This window comes from Pteropus medius, unplaced genomic scaffold, assembly GCF_902729225.1.
Source record: "Pteropus medius unplaced genomic scaffold, Ma_sr-lr_union100, whole genome shotgun sequence".
NCBI lineage: Eukaryota > Metazoa > Chordata > Mammalia > Chiroptera > Pteropodidae > Pteropus > Pteropus medius.
In genome coordinates, this window is record NW_024340849.1 from 49,352,290 (window position 1) to 49,373,927 (window position 21,638).

Below are 21,638 nucleotides of genomic sequence, written 5' to 3' on the forward strand. Positions count from 1 at the left end.
GAGTCTGAATGGGCCTCTAATGCTCTCTGCACTATATGTATATTGGGGGTTAAAAAACAGGCTACAAAGTGTAATTTCATATTCTCGTTTTAACAAGTACAAATAGTATATGACAATTACAGGTGCTCATTTTCAATTTCTTAGTAAGTGGTAATTGTTGAAAATAATGCCATAGACCTCCTGATTTGGAGATTTTGTCGAGATCAAAGGTATAATAGTATTAAGGTAGGGATCAAAAAGTGTGCGGATGTGTGTGCTTGTGTGTAAGATGTGAGTTTGAAAAAGGAGCGTACAGGTGCAGAGATCTCAGGAGGTAATATATTCAGGAATGCAAACTCTTAAAGCTAGCATCTCTAGCCCTTCACTCGCCTTTCCGTTCTTATTTACCACTGTCCCAAGATCAAAGCCGCGGCAGGTTTTTAAGTACTGCAATGGCAGTTCTGGGTGGTGACACCACCGCCGCCGCCACTGCGGCACTGTCCGCAGCTGCGCGCTGGGCTTGGGCAGCAGTATTTACGGTATCCAAGACCCGCACGCGCGGCCTTGTCCACTGTCTTAGGGGCCGGCGGAGGCGGCAATATTTACGGTAACTAAAGATGGACCCGGCGGCGGCATTTACAGTAACGTAAACTGGCCAAGGCTGAGGTATTTACGGTAACGGAAGCCGACCAGTGCGGCCGTATATACGGTAACGAGGACCACTACGGCGGCGGTATCTACAGTAAGGGGGGCCGGGCTCGCGAAGGCGGGTCCGCGCTGCCGGCCCCTCATTTTATCAGGTGATCTCCAGCCCAGGCGGCCACCACCCCTTACGCCCGGCAGAAAATGCAAAATGGCCCTTCTGGGCAGTGAGGGGCCGTGGCCCTTGGCCTGGGCCCGCCGCGCGCCTGCCCTGGGTCCAGGCGCAGCCCCCTCCCGCCTCCGAACCGGAGCTCCGGCCTGAACCCCGCGTCAATAGGCCCCGCGCCCGCGCCGCGCCCACATGGGTCTGTGCTACAGTCTGCGACCGCTGCTCTTCGGGGACCCAGAGGACACCCCTCGCGCGGCCTCGGAGACGCCCGCGGAGGGCATGCGGCCCGGCCCAGCCCCGGCCCCGGTGGCTGGGGAAGACGCGGCCCGGACCCCAGCCCCTCGGGGCGCCGGCCAGAGCCCTGCTTGCTCGCGGCCCAAAGCCGACCCGAAGAAGGAGCGGCGGCGTCGCCCGGACCAGCTGCGCGCGGAGGAGCGCGAGGCCGAGCGGGAGGCGAGGAAAGTGAGTCGGGACATCGACCGCATGCTCCGCGAACAGAAGCGGGATCTGCAGCGGACGCACCGGCTCCTGCTCCTGGGTAGGTGCGGCCAGCGCCCGGACTCACCCGGCGCTCGCGACCTCAGGGAGGGACAGCCCGGGCCGGTCCCCGAGGGGAGCGCCACTGTCATCCCTGCATAGGGTGGGCGACGCTCGCAGACGGGATTCAGACGGGGCTGTCAGTCAAATCCTGCGCGGAATGATTTTTGTCCTGACAATATTTACTTCTGTGATTTGGAGGAGAACACGCTACCCAGTTATTTTGCTCTTTTCCACACCGCTGTTTTGGCCAGTCGCTCACTTATGACTAATTAATGAGTTTCTCTGGGAATTTTTCCTCCTCAATTGATTTATTTCCACAGTATGTAATCCGCAGGGATGGCTAACTCGAGCATCTCATTTCCTGCAGCAGTAGTCATGCTGCACTTTAAGAACACAAATGAAAGTAGATTTATAAGGCCTTTTAGCTTAACCACAAAGCTTTTATTCCAATCACAGAATAATAGAGTTGGTAGGTGTGTCTTGTTCCCTTTCAAAAAATGACTTCAGCAGCTGAAGATATGGCACTTCTATTTCATTGAGTAAGTTCAACTCTGGTGTTCTCAGACTGTTTGCTCCTTTTTCAGAAGCAGAACAACGTGGCAGGCTCCCCAGAGTTGTTAGCTGGTGCTAACTGCATGCAAGAAAGTGGGCACAAAATCACCAGGGTTTGAAAGTAATAAACTGGTATCTGGTTTGCTAGTATTTTCTTACAGCTTCGGCTGTAGCAAACATAATAGTTCTACGAGTTAACAACTGGAAAACATTTCCCATGCAGTCTAATGTAGAATCAAAAAATCATGAATTTTTGGTGCTACTTGTTGCCTTTTAAATTGTAAGGCAAAAAAAAAAAAAATTAAGATATGGAATTTTGATCCAAATTTTGTGAGATATAAAGAATAATTGTTCAATTCTGTACTCTGCTGTGTGAAGGGAAAGAACCTATTCCATGACTTAAGATCCCTGCTTATAAATGAATGTGACTTTTATTTAAGATCTAGAGAACAATTAAGTCTTCAGTTTGGAAGTGCTCACCCATTGCAAGAATGAATAATTAAAACAACACAAACCTAGCTTCTGTAACCTGGTGAAATATCTGAATTCTAAGGTAAAAGGAAATTTTGCAGGAGAAACAAAGAAGAAAAAATAAACAAACAAGCAGGTTGCCTGAAAAGGGCAGCAGACCAGATCAGAAGCAGAGTTTGCATCCACAGTGCTCACTTCTAGAATATAACAATGCAATGTTTCCAGAAAATACTGCACAATTCTGAAAATACTGAATTATAATCCTAGAATTTCATACCTCATTAAACCATTGTTTGTGTGAGAGAATAAAATAGATTTTCAGCTATGCACATGCTCAAAGTATATCCCCACCCACATAATTTCCTAAAAACGAAAATTTTTTTCCAGCCTAATTTTTTAAATGTGTCAGATTAAAATAAAAAGGAAGAAGATTGTGGTCTCAAGAAATAAGAGAATAAATAAATAAGCTCTAGAGTTGTGGTGATATATTGTTGTTTTAATGTGAACGTATAGTTGAGCAGAAGTGGGTTTCTTTTTTAAATAAAAGGAATGTGAAACAGAAAATGCTTGAGATATATAGAAATTAATAAACTTATAATTCTGTGAAAGAGAACTGGGAGATAAGACCTAAAGAGTGGACTGGTGAGCTCCAAAGAGCCAACTTCTTGCAACACAGGTTGAAAAACTCTTTAAAGACCTTATTTCATAGCCTAACATAGCTTGTATATCAACATCATATCTGAAATGACAATGAATCAAATGTCTCACTTGAAAGGGAAAGTGTATCTTCTACCCAATGAGGTCAATAGTATAACACTGTTACATCAGGTGGGCATTGTTTATCAGCTTTTGTGTAGATTTGAATTAAACTCAGAAAGATTCCTGGTTTTATTTGAATTTAGAATGGATTTAGCTGGAAATCATTGAATCAGAAGCCTACTTACAGACCATTAATATCCTCAAATGCTTGCTTCTGCTGCCATTGTGTTTGTTTAATAGCCATTTATCTCAGTTACTAAGCCCATTCTCTTACTTCTTCTGGAAATGCGCATTGGGGGACAGAGAACTCACAGGTTCAGGAAGGACACACTTGCTTCAGGGTACTTCCTTATTCCATGCCCACTGGTCTTGGGTTAGTCCCGTCTTCCAAGATGGTATTTCCTCCAAGAGACCTGCCCAGCGTCCTCCAGTGGGAATAGATGTTTAATTCCCTTGTGTCCATATTGAATTTTATATTTGCACCTCTCGTATAGCACTTTGTTGCAGTCTTCATGTGCTCTGGTTCCTCCATGGGTTCATTCTGATGACCGAGCTTCGTTTCCTGCACAGGACTAGAAACCTGTGTACCCCACATCATGCAAAGAGCACTAGAGTCTGGGAGGGCTTCGTGGCAAGAGTGACATGGCTCCATTTTAACTTTCAGATGGAGCATTCTTTCAGGCATGGGGTGGCTGGTAAATCCAAGGAGTACAGGAGTAGGATGTGGATAAGGTGAAAGTTCCAGTTAGAAGGCAACAGATCCAGAAGGGCTCATGGATTCTGAACTAGAATAGTGTAGTAGGAATGTGGAGGGAATGTGCTTAGAGAAGTGGAAGGTGGACAGTGGGGCGGAATTCTCAGATAACTCACATCTGGATATGAGCTGTGTGTTTGTCGACTTGACTGGCCGTACAAAATGCCACAATGACTTAAACTAGCGGTCCCCAACCTTTTGGGCACCAGAGATGGGTGCTGCTATAAGAATCTAATGCCTGATGATCTGAGGTGGAGCTGAGGCGCTGATGCTAGCGCTGGGGAGTGGCTGCTAATACAGATGAAGCTTCATTGGCTCACTGGCTACTCACCTCCTGCTGCGCAGCCCAGTTCCTAACAAGCCACAGACCAGTACCAGTCTGCGGCCCCAGGGGTTGGGGACCCCTGGCTTGAACAACATTTATTTTCTCACATTTCTGGAGATTTGAAGTCCAAGATTGAGGTCTATCAGGACTGGCTTCTGGTGAAGCCTCTCTCTTGGACATAATTCAGTCCAAAACTCACATAAAAACAGTGTATGCTCTGTCTAAAAGGGACAGCAGATCCTAGCTTCATCCTCTTGTTGCCTTGGGAGAATGCAAGCCCAATGTCGCCAGGTCTTATGAATTACCAGAATAAGATGAAAATGCCCATTTTTATTTGAAAACTACTTATTTTTAAGCATTGCCTAAATTTAATAAAACACAATTTATGTGACTGATAAAATCAGGCTGCTCCTTATCTCTGTTCTATCTTCAGCCACACAGACATTTATACAGGTTGTACACTGAGCTCCAGGGACAGCAGCTCTGGGTCAATACCAATTAAAAGCGCAGTTGACAAGGCTGGGTGTGAGATCAAAATATTTACCCAAACAGATATTGCAAGCGAAGCTACATTCACCATTCTTCTAGTGAATTTTTCTGACACTGAACTCATGGAGTCATAATATAATAGATGCCACTGATTCTTCTTCCACATCTCTTATTGACCATGACATAAATTTCCTGTTCACTACTATATGACTGGAGAAGAGTCATCATGTACCCCTAACCATTTAATATTTTCCTTTTTCCAGATAATTGTTCAAATTTAAAATGGCCAATTATGGGTAGGATTCCTGTTTTTCGCTTTACTAAATTATTTCTTGTTGTATTTTTTGTGTTTGGTATTTCTCTTCCAGGAATACATTTTGAGAAGGAAGCAATCTCTTTGAGACAATTATTGCTTTTCTTTTGTATTTGGCTATTAGTATAAAACAGAATGCTGGAATGACCTCTGTCTGTGTCTTTAGTTTCTCCAATTGGAAGTTCTTGGTGCAGTCACAAAAAAAAAAAAAAAAAAAAACAAAAAAAAAAAAATGGGAATATTCTCTAATGTGAGGTTTTGAACATTTTTTAAAAATAAGTGTCTTATTTTCTTGATAGTAATGCTTTCAGTGACCTAGACAGCAGTTTCGAGGTGTGCAGTAGACTTGGGCTGTGTGGACATCTAGGACACATTCTCATCAGTCTACTGCTTTCATTTGACCACAACAGCCTGCTGCAGCACTTTGGCTGTTAAAATCAGAAATCCCAGATACTCTGGCTGTGCCTTTTTTAAAGTCACAAAAGCATAACACTTCCTCCCAACCTCGGAAGAGGATGTACTGCAGTTGTTTTAGTCAAAACTTCTATATCATTCTCTTATATATACTATTGCTACAATTTTATAGATTTGAAGTGGCCATTGTTTACATGAAGCCAGATTTCATCCCAGGAATTCAGGTTGTTCTTTGACCTGTCTAAACACTGAAAGTTCAGAGCCCTCTTCAAAGCCATTCTCTTTGTCTTGTATCTTCGTCAGCTCGGTGGCAATAACAAAACACCACAAACTCCATGGCATAGCCAAGACATTTATTTTCTCACAATCCCAGAGACTGGAAAGTCTAAGATCAAAGCTCAGCAACATTTGGTGTCTGTGGAGAGCTCCCTTCCTGGCCTGCCTTCTCATGTGCCTTCACACAGCGGAAAGAACGAGCTCTGGTCTCATTATTATTAAGACACCAATCCTTATGATTGATGAGGCCAGTCATAATGAGGCCTACCCATATGGCCTCATTTAACCTTAATTACCTCTTAAAGACCCTCTTTCCACATAGAGTCACATTGGAATCAGGGCTTCAATATATGTATTTTAAGGGGACACAATTCAGTCCATAGCAACTGGCAAACCCACTCATGTTTATACTGATGATTAGTACTGGCCCTGAATAGTCTCAAGTTAGATGTCAAATATTGGTGATTAAGTGTGTCACTGGAATATATGACAATTTTGTGAATGCTCTCAAAATTTTGAAATATGCTTATGACCCAGTAAGAGATGCCAAGGACCATGGTGGTTAAGAACATGGCAGTGGAGTCAGACTTTGTTTGAAATGCCAGCACTCCCATTTACCAGATATGTGAATGTAGGTAAACCTTTCTGAGCTTCAGTTTCCATATCAGTAATAATCTCAATGTCACATGCTTACTGAGAAATTAAGTGAAATTAGTTAAAATAATGTATATGAATTTACTTAGCATAGAAATTAGCACATGAAAACCACTCAGTAAAGTGGTGTGATCTCTGAATCCTATATTCAGCCAAACCAGTTCTCTCTGTGGGACCCATACTCTGAATTGTAAACTAAATGGTAACATGAAATCACACAATCTAAAAAAGCTAATCCTGTTCCAAACACACAACCACTGTGTAATGGAGCCGGGATTCAAATCCAGGCAATCCAGCTTCGCTGCACAAAATTGGCAAATGGCTGAGTGGCCAGCTGGAGACAGCTGCAATGGTCCAATCAAGATATGTGAAGATATGGACATAGGCAGATATAATAATGACAGACAGGAAGGAAGGAACAGACGTAATTGTGAATGTAGGCAAAATGGAATCTAGAGAAACTGGTGACCAAAGAGTTGGAAGAAAAGAAAAATGTCGGGGGTGGGATTATCAGTGAATATTCTCCACTGTGAGGTTTTGAAGACAGGTAAAATAGAGATTCCTCATAACAAGGAATTTTAGAGGAAGAGGCAGGTGGGTTGAGAGAGCAATTCCCTTTGGGATGTGTTGAAGGTGAGACAGCCAAGAATATCCAGTAGGCATGTCCGGGAAGCAGTCGGGTGTCTACTGTGGGTGTGGAGCTCAGGGAGCTTGCTGAGCTGGAGACGGACATGCAGGAATAACCCACTGACAATGGGTCCTGGAGTAATGGGCAGCCACCCTAGGAAAATGTGCAGAGAGAGAAGAGAAGAGGGCCTAAGAACAGAAGAACATAGAACTCCAACCTTTCAGAGGAATGTTGGAGGAAGAAAAGTATGAAGAATAACAAAGATAGCTGGGAGAAGCCAAGAAGAGAAAGAGTTTTGGGAAGAAGGGAGTCGTCAGCAATTTCGGCTGGGAGTTCTTGAAGGACTGAAAAGAAATCCACTGGGTTTGCCAGTTCATGGAATGGCAGACGCAGGAGGCTGAAGGTTGTAAACGATGTGGAAACTATGAAGCAGTCATGGTGCCAGTTCTTGGGAGGACTTTGGCTGTAAGAAGAAAAAACAGCTGTGACCATACCTTTCAAACTGCCTTGTGGAAAGTTTAGAAAGGTAAAAATGCAAGTTTAGAAACTAGAATGGTGGTTACCTCCTGCAGGTGAAGAGAAAAAGGGCGGGAGAGGAATTATCAAGTGTTTCCACTCACATGGGTTCCTAATAAAGCAGCAGTCCCCAACCTTTTGGCACCAGAGACCCGTACTTCTATGAGAATCTAATGCCTGATGACCGGAGGTGGAGCTGAGGTGATGCTAGCGCTAGGGAGCGGCTGCAAATACAGATGAAACTTTGCTCACAAGCCCACTGCTCACCTCCTGCTACGCAGCCTGGTTCCTAACAGGCTGCAGTCTAGTACTGGTCTGCAGCCCGGGTGTTGGGGATCCCTGTGATAAAGGATCGGTTTATTTGACCCTGGTCATGAGTCTGCTCTTGAAGCATTCTGGTGTGTAGACAACCTCAGTTCCTCTACCACAAGTAACTTTCCTGTTGACGATGTCACACAAATTTGTAATTCCAAGTGAAATTCTTCAACAGCAAGCAGAGTTTTCAGTTAAGATCAAGAGATCTAGCAAATTCTATAGCTAATTAAGTTAGTCTATGAAAAGTTTCTAAGTATAAGCATTTTTAAAGGTAAGACCTAGGTACTATGGCCTAAAATCAGCTCATGACGTTGAAACTAATGATCAGGAGATTATAAAAACCCCACTACATAAATAAATAAATGAGAATAAACAAAGATCCCTAAATGACTGTTCTTTACCTCACAGCATCAAGAATAATTTATTCATGTCTAAATTTATTGTTATTATTTTAGTTAATTTGAAACTGAAACAAACTGTTTAACAAAAAGAAAGGAGAATTAGATCCTATCAACTGAAGCAGTGACTCTACTAATGTTTAGGGGTCAGGTGAAAACTGTCCCCTGTTATTTTTAAATTACCTTACAGGCAGAGCACAGGGGATTTGGTGGGGGGGGGGGGGGTGAAACTACTCTGTATGATACTATAATGGTAGATATATGTCATTATACATTTGTCCAAATCCATAGAATGTTCAAAACCAAGAGTGAACCATATTATAAATATGAATTCTGGATGATAATGATGTGTCAATGTAGGTTTAACAAATGTACCACTCTAGTGGGGGATGTTGGTATTTGGGGAGGCTGTGGGGGTGGGGAGGCAGAGGGTATAGGGGAAATCTCTGTACTCTCCACTCAATTTTGTCGTGAACCTAAAATTGTTCTTAAAAAATTTTTTTTAAGCCCTTGCTAGGAAAAGAGAAAGACTTTTATCCCTGAACTAGGCTCTGAGAGGAAGAGCTGATGGGAAGAAGGGTGTTGGGTTCCTCTATGAGTGGATGGATCTCAGGGCCACAAGCATCAGGCCTTCCCCTTAAAAAGCCCGAAAATTTGACCAAGTCAGGAAAGATAGTGTGCTGTTATTGAAAGCTGTGGTTTATGAATTAAAAAGCATCACTTAAAGACATTTCCAACTTCAGTTCTAGGGGGTAAATTATTCTCAACCAAAAAGGCTGGCACTGTAATTCTAACACCTCCTTGGTGCTGGTGAGTCATACCCTCCCTTGTACCTCCAGCCTCCCCTGCATCTGTTCTGTAGCCCCTCCCATCTCTGTGCCTTCATCAGGAGGAGTCACATCATCACGATGCCATTGCTGTTACAAGGGTCACACCTAATGCCACCGAAGACACAGAGGACATTGGGAGCACCCCCACCAAGCCTCCTGCTACTCATTTCACTTGCCTTGGGGGGGAAAGGAAGATGCACACTGTCAGTGAGTAAGTGTTGGCCACTGTAGAGCTGCTGACTACTAGAGGAAGGGCACCAAGTACCACTGCTCAGTTTTTCTTTAATCTCAGCAGAGGAAACATAGGGAAGGCCTGTATCTTCATACCTTTAATTAACGTTCACTTGGTGCGTTCTTTTGTAGTTGAAGAGTGAGTTTTTCACTCTGGGGAAGTGGAATACAACCTAAAAGTCTCCTGGAGAAAGCTCAGAAAGGACATTTGGTACAACAGAACAAGGAGCAGGTATATCTATACACTGAATTGCTTCTGCTCACCAACCACAAACACTTCTTTGAGAGCCTGCTATGTGTCAGGTGCTTCTCTGGGTGATATGGAGATGCCAAAGGGTAAAGGACACTGTCTCAGCCCCAGGGAAGTTCACATTGATGTCGAAATGACATGAACCTAAAAAAGAAATGGCGGTGTGAGTGTGCATGTACTAACGTGACAAACTGCAACAGTACAGGTCAATAATATTGCAACTCTCTACGTGGAGATTTCTTTATAACATGACAGGCACCCCTTTTCCTTAGGATGTGTTATTGGTGGGGAAGTACAGGGAGGGTAGAGACTTAAATGCTCAGAGGAATTTTGATGTTTGCATGTAAATGCATAATGCTATTATTGACCCTGGTGGTAAACTCTCAGCAGAAGCATCGGAAACCTGCTGGGAGCTCACACCTGGCAGCCTGGTTTCTCTATTTATCAAGGAGCCCTGGAAAGAACCCAGAAGGAAGCCCAAAGTACCCACAGCTCTCAAGATGTGGCAGAGACCTGGGGTGCTTACTAAATAGGATTAACAGTTCTAGAGGATGAAGAAAGTTTGAGCAACAGTATGTGGAAGTTTCAAATAGGAAGGAGATTGCTCCTTTTATCTTCGGCCATTGAAGTGCTCCACAAATCAATATTAGAAACTGCATTTTATAAATTACGCCATCATGGGAGACTGACGATAAATAAGCATAAAAGAAAAACATCAAGTTTATCGTTTTTTAAAGAAATTATTCATTGTGAAATTCAGGAGCCGCTATTTGGTCCCCCCAAAACTGTCTACTCTAAAGCATGAACACTCTGTTTATTTACTATTGTTATAAGAACATCAAATTTTTCTAAGTTCTGATTAAAGTGGTTTTAAAACATTTGTGGGACAGGAAGAATAGCTAATTCAGAGTCCAAGCATCAGTTATTCTTCCTTGTATAGCAGTATGTAAGGAACTTTTGACAGCAGAGTTCTAAATTAGCTCTCGTTTGATGGTTGAAAAGGAAGTAACTGTAAGAATAAGTGCCAAGCTGCAGCGCAGAGCCTTTATCTGGTGGCAGAGAAGCGATTACTTCCTACAGGAACTCCCAGGGACACACAGAGTGAGTTTGCATCTCCCAGCTGGGAGGTCAAGCAATATTTCAGACTCTTCTTTTCCCATAAGTGGCTTCTTAGTAAAAGGCATCTGGTCAGAAATATGAGGCACCCACGTGTACCTAGACCCAAGTGATATTTCCTCGTCAGGGCAAAGACCGTTAGCTGGAGATAGGCCAGCTACTGAAATCTATAGACACAAAACTCACCTTTTTGAAGCAACAGAGCAAGACTCGGAAAGCAGATATGGGCTGAGGGAGGGAGTGGGACAGAAGGAGAAGGGGATGCTGATCCAGGGACAGCTTAGGCCTTACCTTCCCTGAGGCCCCAAGGCCTGGTCAGCCTTAGAGGCCGGTGTAGACAAACTGCAAGCCCACAGCCACCTGAGAAAGAAGCCTAGAAACAAAAGCAAAGCCATAAGATGCAAATCAATCAACTGTTCGATTTGAGGAGCAACTCCTATGATCTGAAGGATGTGTCAGTGCTGTGTGTTTGTTAATTCAATCACAGGCAATGACACCTGCTACATGCCAGGTTCTGCCCAGGGTGTCAGTATATGAGGCTATCCTCAGGAACTCACAACCTTGTATAAAGACAAGGGCATAAAGCAGTCATCGTGACACAGCATGATGCATAGGGGACAGAGAGTCAGTGTGCCTGAAAAAGAAGGGAAGGCAGGGCAGAGGAGCCTTGTAGGGGGAGGCTCGTGTCTCCCAAATTACTCTCTCACTGAAAAATCAAAACACACTTGAAGAATATATTTCTGTTTCTAAAGGTGCAAAGTTTGTTTTTTTGTTTTTGTTTTTGTTTTTGTTTTTTGAGGGGTTTATTGTAAAACAGCATATTAAGGTTCCACTTAAAGCAAATAGAAAGTGAACACTCAGCACCTTTTCCATAATTGCATCAAAACTCTGCATCTGAGGAAAGCCTATCTGTTCCAAGTCCATGTCAAGTGTGCCCTAATTTACTTATGTGAACTTACTGCGGAATATAAGGGAGCCTCTCACTCACACATGCTCTCTCTTTCTCTCGCTCTCATTCTCGCTCTCTCTAGCTGTGTGTGTGTGTGTGTGTGTGTGTGTGTGTGTGTGTGTGTGTGTGTGTTACTATAGGTTTTCACTGTACAAAGAAATTCAGCGTGCTGAAAAGAATCAGTAAAATGCCACAGGGAAAACAATCGTTTAATGTCTTTCTTTCCTTCTTGTGCCAATAAGGAACAGTTACACAATTCTTTATCTCTGAAATTATTTTAGCTGCTACTTTATTTTAGAATTACTTTTTAATGTAATAACATATTGAACATCAACTGTTGATAAGTGCTGCGTAGAACTAAAAAGCATTCAGAGTTGCCATTGGTCTAATAAACTTTGCTGTGCCTAATGGAGAAGGTTTATTGAATATTCAGATCCACTTCCCCCTCTTGGGCTAATGGTATTTTCTCAGAAGAAACTGTTCCCATCTGGGCTTGAGAACAGTAATGATTTTGTAACAGGAAAGCGGGGCCAGAGTCAATGGTCTCAAAGCGGGGCAGGACATTCTGATGCTCCCAGCCTGCAGGCAGCACGGAACTGCACATGGAACATTGCATCCTGCAGAACACTGAAACACTGATATACTTAATCCTTCATGCTAACCAAGAACAATTTTATCAACCAAAAGCATCCACACACCATATGTACACAACATACAGTTACTTCTGTGCGTACACTGTGGAAATACACGAAGAACGCCCGAATGAGAGCAAGCAGAGACTGTTTATTCAGACTTTGCTGTAGCAGGAGTCAGCCACCGTCACTTGATCTGGCAGACTCAAAGATAGGCAGAAGAGTGGGAAAGCTTTTTAGTGGAAAAAAGGAAAAGCTTCAGGTGTGTCCTGAGTGACAGCTGTTAGTGTGGGGAAACTGTAGGTGGGCTGACTAGAAGCAGGGCATCCTGCCTGATTGGTTAGGAGTACGTATTTTCTTTCTCCAGGTGGTCCTGGAGGTGGAAGCAAAAATTAGGGAAGCTGCCAGTTATTACTCAAGTCCTGGCCATTCGGGTCCAGCTGTTACATGAATTACTGTTTGACTTCCTGGACTGGTTGCTAGAGATAGTGGTCTCAGTTTTTACACTGGTTACTGCAGATGGTAGGTTGGCCTTCTTGGCTGGTGGCTGCAGGTTGTGGGTCAGAGTTCGATTTTTACATACGTAGAGGCATGGTCTGATTATACGTTCAGTGTCTCTGCACATATCCGTGAAGAACAGTCATTTGAATCAGCAGAGAACCCCTGATTCACAGGCTCTGGAACGGGCTCCAGGGCCAAGACCTGTCTAAAATTCTGGCTCTCTCTCCTCTGGAACATTATTTAGCACTTCTAAGATCCTTTTCCCTGATTATAACATGAAGGTGAGAGTACTTTCCGGAAAGATTGTTATGCAAATTGAATGAGGTGAAGCACCATGACACAGAGCAGGGTCTGGTGACTCTGTTTTCCTGCCTCGCTATTCCTGTTGTCCCCCAATTCACACTGATATATCAGGTCTGGCATGTTATTCCCAGAAACTCCTGTACTTTAACGAGACAAAGCCTAGGTTCGATCTCAAGAAACATCCCAGAGTTGTGGGATTTTTTAGGGTGCCTCCAGTGCCAGCAACTACACAAATCACCAAATAAATGAAGATAGGCTATTAGTTTCTCCCACCCTTTCTGTAAACACTTCTCTTCCTAGGTACCTGCCCACGAAGCACCTCTACTGTGTTCTGTCATTGCTGTCAGCTGAAGGGTAACTAGTGAGCACAAGGATGGCTGAAAGGGTTGTGATTTTAAATGACTTGCTCAGGAAGGTTTCATTGAGAAGGTGGACATTTGCACCAGGGCCTGATGGAGATTAAAGAAAGGACCAGGTTAACTATCTGGAGAAGAGCATCTCAGGATATGGAGAGGCAAGTGAAATGCCCTGAGGTTTGCTTGCACCTAGTGTGTTCAAGAAATAAGCCACGGGCTAGTGGCCAACCATGTAGGAACATAAAAGGCTCTAAAAGGACTTCGGATTTTACTCTGGATATTTGTGATAATCCAAATAGCTAGCGGAGGCTTGGGATGGGGTGGTAGTAATGGAGTAATGAGAAGCAATCAGGGTCTAGATAGATTTTTCAAGGCAAATTAATAATTTGCTGATAAAGTAGATGTGGGTACGAGAGAAGGCAGAGTCAAGGGTTATTGTTGGGGGAGGGGGTAGAACTAAAATTTATTCAGCACTTCCTGTACACAAAACATTATGAGGCTGTCATAATATGTGAGGCTGTAATATCTGAATTGTATAATTACTGAGAAAAATCTCACAATTTAAACTCAGACACCAGTCACTGGTTGTTGAGGACTGAGGAGTAGAAGTGTTTGATTTGCATTTTTTGAAACTTAGCTTCTTTACATACTTCAGAGAAAACTGACACCAGCAAAGGACGTGAAAGAAGTATCACAACAACCAAGGATTACACAGAAACATTCCAATTCAGTCAGGAAAGAATTCCTATTCTTCTTAAGAAAAAAAAAAATTGAGTTACTTACTTTCCTTATCTGTAAAATTAGATCATGACCAACCTGATAGGACATCTTCGCCCCTGTGTAGAGAGGTGGAGAACAGCGATGTGGGAGCAGAGGACCCCCCCTGAAGCTTGCAGCTGCAAGGCTGGGAAATTTGTAGATCAGACTGCGGGCCAGGAGTGAGCTATGCTGAAGTGATAACCCAGAAGTCCTCGTGGGAATTCCTGGCTACGTGCGCATGGCAGGACACGATTTGTGGGCCTCATAGGAACCCCTGTGCAGGGCTGAGGCTTCACTGCAGTACTAGGTGGAAACATCCTCAGAGCACACAATCTGCAAAGCATTTGTTTCTAGAACATAAGAAGGAATGCTACAGACTGAGGGCAAAAGACTTAAAGCAGACGTTTCACAAAAGAAGATATATGAAGAGCCAGTAAGCTGCCAACATCTCTAGTCATCAAGGAAATGCAAATTAAAGAGCAGCAATTCATACCCACGCGGGGCTGGAAGATTGAAAATACCAAATGTTGACAAAGATGTAGAACAGGAATCAGCAAACTTTCTCTATAAGGGACAGATGGTAAATAGGTTGTTTTGTAGGCAGTAGGATCTCTGTGACAGCTACAGCATCTCTGCAAATCAACTGTATACTTAAGATCTATGCATTTTACTGTGTGTAAATTTTACTTCTTATTTTTCTTTTAAAAATAGTATCTGGCATTCAGTAAAGGTTTAATAAATATTTTCTATTTTTAAAACGATTTTTTAATTAATAATATTTTTTTCAGTTATAGTTGGCATACAATACGATATTAATTTCAGGTGTACGACATAGTGATTAGACATATATATAACTCACAAAATGATCACCCTAATAAATCTAGTGCCCCTCTGACACCGTACATAGTTATTACAATATTATTGGCTATATTCCTTATGTTATACTTTCTATCTCTGTGACTATTTTGTCACTACTAATTTGTACTTCTTAATCCTTTCACCTTTTTACCCACTCCCTCAACCCCTCTACCACCCACAAAATGTTCTCTGTATCTATGAGTTCGTTTCTGTTTATTTTGTTCTTTAGATTCCACATATATGTGCAATCATGTTGCATTTGTCTTACTCTATCTGACTTACTCCACTCAGCACAATACCCTCTAGGTCCATCATGCAACATCTTTTTCCATCCCCTTACTTTTAGTCTGCATGTGACTTTTAATCTGAAGTGAGTCCCTTGTAGGCAGCATATATATGGGTCTTGTTTTCTTACCCATTCAACCATCCTGTCTTTTGATTGGAACATTTAATTATTTTTCATTTGAAGTACTCATTGATAGATATGTAGTTACTGCCATTCTTTATTTAGACTTTTGATACATATTTTTTTTCTTCTTAAAGAAGTCCCTCCAATATTTCCTGTAACACTGGGTTGGTGGTGATGAACTATTTTAGCTTTTTCTTGTTGGAAAGCCCTTTATATGTCCTTTGGTTCTACATGATAACTTTGCTGGGTAAAATAATCCTGGTTATAGGTCCTGGGTTTTCATCACTTTGAATATTTTGTGCCAAGCCCTTCTGGCCTGTGAAGTTTCTTTTGAGAAATCATCCAGTCTTATGGGTGCTCCTTTGTATGTAACTAATTGCTTTTCTCTTGTTGCTTTTAAGATTCTCTCTTTGAATTTAACCTTTGGCATTTTAATTATGATGTGTCTTGGTATGGATCTCTTTGGGTTCATCTTGTTTGGGACTAACTGAACTTTCTGGAACAGTATCTTTATTTCCCTTGCCAAGTTAGAGAACTTTTCCATCATTATTTCTTCAAATAGATTTTCAATTCCTTGCTCTCTCTCTTCCCCTTCTGGTACTCCTGTGATGCCAGCACTGTTACACTCAACATTGTCCCAGAGGCTCCTTAAACTATCTTCACTTTTTTGGATTCTCTTTTCTTGTTGCTGTCTTCTGCTACCCCATCCTCTATGTTACTGATTCAATCCTCCCTTTCATCCACTCTGTTGATTCCCTCCGATGTACTTTTCATCTCATATTGTATTCTTTTCTGACTGGCTCCCTATTGTGTTTTCCATCTCCATCTTTATAATTTTTATCTCTTTGTTAAAGTTCTCATTGAGTTTATCTGCTCTCCCCTAAATTCCTCGAGCATTCTTATAACCAGAGTTTTGAATTCTGCATGGTATATTGCTTGTCTGCATTTTGGCGACTTCTTTTTCTGGAGCTTTGTTCTAGTCTTTCATGTGGGACATGCTTCTTTGTCCATTTTTGTTGCCTCCCTGCATCCATTTTTATGCATTAAGTAAGGCTCATAAGTGTCCTGGTCTTACTAAAGTGGCTTTATGTAGTAGGTGTGCTCTGGGGCCCCTTGGCACAGACCTGGGAGGGGTCCAGCTCTGCAGGCCAAGTTCAGCTGCAGCCTGTGCATCTCTGGGGCCATCTAGTAAGAGTCACCAAACAATCCGCATATGGCTGCCACCTGTGCTGGGCTCATAAGTGCCTCGAGGGGCCAAGTCAGAAATCAAGGTCAGCTGCCACAGATTGCGGGGCTTGGGGCTGCTCAGCAAGAGGTGCAGGGCACACTGAGGCCAAATGCTGTTTCTTTGGGTATTGTGAGCCCTTGAGAGATTTTATGAAAATTCACAGCAGAGGCCAAGACAGCCTATTTGTATGGAATAAATCATTAGAAGTGGCTTGGGTGGGCCCACAAGTTGGGAGAGGTGGATTCTCAGGGAATCCCCTGCATGGAACAGCCTGTGTTATCCAGGTTGATGGTGCCTGTATTTGCAGGCTGGGAGTGGGGAGAGCTCAACAGAAGAACAGTGGCTTCTGCCTGCACCTCTGTCATGGAGCAAGCCACCCCTCCAGCCCTCACCCTGAAGCCTAACAATTCAGCTCCTCCCCATATGTCCCTGGCACCCCTCGAGCAGCTGCCCCAGTGCTGGAACTCAGAGTGAATGAGTCTGTCAGTGAGTAAGGCCAGATGTTAAAATTATTTCTAACTGGTATTTGTTCCTGTCCCAAGACTTTTCCCTTTAAGAGAAAAGTTCTACTTCCCACAGCCCTCCATCTCACTTGGCCACAACATCCGCTGGTTTTCACAGCCAGAGGTTATGGGGACTTCTCTTCCTGGCACTGGAACCCTGGGCTAGGGAGCCCAGTGCGTAACCAAAACCTCTCTCTCCTCAGGTAGGGGAGGTGACTCTGCAGCCAAGATAGCCCTCCCAATTCTCGATCACCACATATAGTTGTGGGACCAGGCCATTTGGCGTCTCCGCCCCTCCTACCGTTTTGAGGTGACCTGTTATTTGAGGTGACCTGGTGGTAGGGCTTCTGTTCAGCCAGACCTCTGGCAACTCCAGGTACTGGTTTCTCTGTAGTTTTGTTGTAATTCTGGTGTGGCTGCTAAATGAGGCTTGCACTGCCTCTACCTTCTATACCATCTTGAATAGAGTCCTAAAAAGGATTTTTTAGAAGATAGATATGTTAAAACTTAACTTCTAAATATATGAGAAAATAAATTATGGCTTGCTGCACCATACCTAAATTTAATATGTTCTATACAGAAGATCTTACCATTTGTTGTATATGTATTTCTAATGATTCCGAAGATTAAATACCAAACTCTGAAGTGCGACCGTGGTATGTGAGAGGGGGCAAGGATGATATAGCTAATCTCTCTGTCATATAGTCAGGATTAAAGGGGGAGTTTTGTGTTCATATCAACTGTCTATTTCAATGTTTATTGAGCTCCTAGCTGATGCCAGGCATCATGGGAATATTCACACCTGCAAATCATGAAACTATAAACTGCTCTATTATTGGGTCCCCTACTGCTTTACTGTTTTTATGCTTTGTTCTCCTCTGTCTTTTCACTATACCAGGACCCTAAACTGAAGTTGTAAACCTGAAAGTGAAAGGCAGAAAGCCTAATATGAAGCCATTCATTGGGCCAACTGTGTAGGGAAATTATACATTGATTGTTTTAATCCAGACTCTTTACATTGTAAGTGATAGAATTCCAACTCAAACTAGTGTAAGTTAGAGGCAAAGGGGTGGCTCCTGTAACCAGGAAGTTTACATGCCCTGACAACCAGTGTTATTCAAGCTCTGTCTCTCTAGATCTTGATTCTGCCACATTCTGCCTCTTTTTCAGATAGGCCGCCAGCAACTCCAACTTCATGAAGTCTCAGGAGCCCGGTGGAAAGAGGCTTTGGAGTCTTGTAACAATTCTGAGCTGGATAGCTCAAGTGAGATCTTAAAATTGTTTCTAACTGTTATTTGTTCCTGTCTCAAGACTCAACATTGCTTTTTAGTACATTTATTTAATATTTCCTAAAAATCATTTCTAAACTTGATTTCACCATTAATCTTTGGTAAGAGAATTATCGATGTTTTCATATTTTTATTGTATTTCCTTACAATAATGAAACAGACAGAAACGTATATATTTACTACACAGTGATGTTAGAAAATGAAAATATTCCTGAATTCCTGTTTTAAACAGTGATTTCATGATGCATAATATCAATCAATACTGCAAGCTAAAGACACTTACGCATTTTGAAGACAAATTGTTTGCTTAGGAGCCAACAGATGAAGGACTAATTCCTCTCTTGGGAGAACTCATAAGGTATCACTTAAAGCTCTAAGAATTGGAACACATTACCATAGGTGGAATAGTTAATAAGGTCTCATCCAGAAATGTCAGTACCCCTGGAAGGAAAAGAAAGACCTCTGGCATCTTATTTTTGATTTGCCATTTGGTCTTTTTGTTCATAATTTGATGTTTGACAGTGAACAAGATATTTAAGCCATATTTGTAAAATCCTAGAAATGACACTGAGGATGTGATTTTTGTGGCCTCGCACGTTTGTAGATTTGTTGGCTATTACATCATCTAACACAGAGAAATGAAACATTTTTTTCCTGAGAGGTTGGAAAGAAAACAAGCCTCCTTGCCTAAAGCTGGGTTGTTTTAAGGCTCTTCTTGACCCAACTGATTGTTTGCCACTCTCCCCTCCCAATTTGTTTTCCTTTTTTGGTGAAATACCACCAATAACTGCCATTTCAGGTGCAGTTCTTTGTCTCTCTCTCTCTTTCTCTGTACCTCTTCCCACATGCTGTTACCTCTGCTTGGAAAACTTGTCCTCTTTCAATTTACCTGCATGAATTCCATCTTAGTCTTCACATTTCATAGATGCCTTACTTGATGCCCATTTTATTCTTTCCCAGGGTAATTGCCTCTTTTTCCCATAAAACTTACCATTTTTTGCAATTATATCTTCATTCATGTATTTGCTTAGTGTCTGAATTCAGTGAGCTCCTGGGTCCAGGGACCTCATCCTTTATGTTTTCTCCTCAGTCCTCTTGTCCTCTATGGTTCCCGAAGGAAAGCCTTTTGATAAATAAATGAATGTCAGAATATGATCATAATGTAGGAAATAAGCAAGAAAGGTCCTTAGTACCAAGTGCAAATGCTGGTCAGTGCCCTCTTTTCCCTTTTGAGCCCCAGTGGGCGGGTGCAATAGGGCATGATGCTTTAGATCAAGACTGCAGGGTTAAGAGAGAAAATAAATGGCGTAGATGATAGAGGCTCTGTTCATCCCTCTGGCAACCAAATCAAAGTTGTGACAGAAACAAGGAGCAGCAGCAAAGAAAAATTGCCTGGGATGAACAAACCATACAATTAGAGAGAAAGCCAAGAAATCACCCTACAATGGCAGAAGGCAGGACAGGGCAAGGACACGGGGCTGCCAGGTCTCCAGCAGCTAAGTGAGAAGCAGGCTGCGGCAGCAGCAGACGCCTCTTAAAGGGGCCATGTTCACAAGCAGATTTTCGCGGTGACAGGCCTGCCCACTCTGAGCACCAGTGCCAATTCGGCTGAGCTCAGGGGCACCAGGGACTTACAGGGAGACACTGTCAGAGTGAGGACCGAGGTGAGACTCACTCTGTACAGAAGTGCCCACAGTATCCATTGTTCCTTGTTGAGCTTTCCCCACTCCCACTGTGGGGACACAGTACCACCATAGCCGTGACGTCATCAAACTGAATAACCAAGGTCACTCTGCCCAGAAAATTTCCTGAAACCCACCTCCCCCAACTCATGGCTCCACCCAAGCCACATCCTGGTATAGCCTCAGCAAGTCAGGTGCTCCTTGCCGAGCAGCACCTAGACTCACACTGGAGGCAGCTGGCCTCAGTTTCTGATGTGGGCTTTTGAGGCAACTATAAGCACAGCATCTATGGATTGCTTGCTGAATCTTAACAGGTGGCCCCAGAGGCGCACAGGCTTGGGCTAAATTTGGCCTGCAGCTGAACCCCTCTCTCAGGACTGTGCCACTGGACACCTACTTCACAAATCCACACTAATAAAACCGGGAGACTTAGGAGCTTTGTTTAGTACATAGAAACTGACATGGAAAGACTGCCAAAATGGGAAGACAAAGAAGTAGAAACCATATGACAGAACAGAATAGTGATCCAGAAATAATGGAGTCAAGTAATCTAACAGATGCAGAGTGCAAAACACTGGTTATAAAGATGCTCAATGAACTTTTGGGAAGTGTAGAGAACTTCAACAAAGACATTAAAAAAAAACATAAAAATGGAAATGGAATTTATAAAAGGGAATCAGTCTGAAATGAAGAACACATTATCTGAGATGAGAAGTATATTAAATGGAATAAATGAAAGAATAAAAAAGTGAATAAAGAAGAGGATCGCATGTCCTATGTAGAGGTCAAGAAAGCCAAGGACATGCAATCAGAATGGCAAGAAAAAAGATGACAAGACTATAAAAATAATTTAAGGAGGATATGGGACATTATTAAGGTTCCAAATATCCATCTGATTGGCGTAACTGAAGAAAATCAAGATGTTGAACAGCTGTTTGAAGAAATAATGATAGAAAACTTCCTTAACTTGGTGAAGGAAATGGACATAAAACCCCAGGAAGCTCAGAGAATTCCAAAAATCATGGATCCAAACCAAGACACCTCATAATTAAAATGCCAAAGTTTAAATACAAAGAAAGAATATTAAAAGCAGCAAGAGAAAAACAGATCATTGCTTATAAGGGAACACCCATAAGACTGGCAGCTGATTTCTCAAAAGAAACTATGCAAAACAGAAGGACTTCGCAAAAAATATTCGACAGGATGAAGACCCAGGATCTACAACCAAGAATAATTTATCCAGCAAAGCTATCATTTAGAGTTGAAAGACAGATAAGGAGCTTCCCAGACAAAAATAAGCTAAAGGAATTTATCGCCACCAAGCCAGTATTACAGAAAATGTTGGAGAGACTTCTTTAAGAAGAAAAAACATGTATCAAAAACAGGAGTAAGGAATGGTAACAACTACATTCCTATCAATAAGTACCTTAAATGGAAAAGAATTAAGTGCTCCAACCAAAAGATAGAGTGGCTGAAAGGATAAGAAAACAAGACCCATACATATGAAAAGGAAGGGGTTGGAAAAAGATATTTGATGGACCTTGAAGA

At 42.6% G+C, this 21,638-nt stretch overlaps 1 protein-coding gene across 3 annotated transcripts in view; it reads left to right on the forward strand.

Annotated features, from left to right (window-relative positions):
• Nucleotides 1–588: 588 nt before the first annotated feature.
• Nucleotides 589–21,638, forward strand: part of GNAL (G protein subunit alpha L) — a 154,699-nt gene continuing 133,649 nt past the window's right edge. The window contains exon 1 of one of the 3 annotated variants that reach the window (XM_039846024.1): nt 589–1,328. In XM_039846024.1, coding sequence (XP_039701958.1) covers nt 983–1,328 — 346 coding nt within the window. In that variant the 5' untranslated portion in view covers nt 589–982. The remainder of the gene's footprint in view (nt 1,329–21,638) is intronic. The other 2 variants (XM_039846035.1, XM_039846045.1) reach the window with 2 other exon arrangements.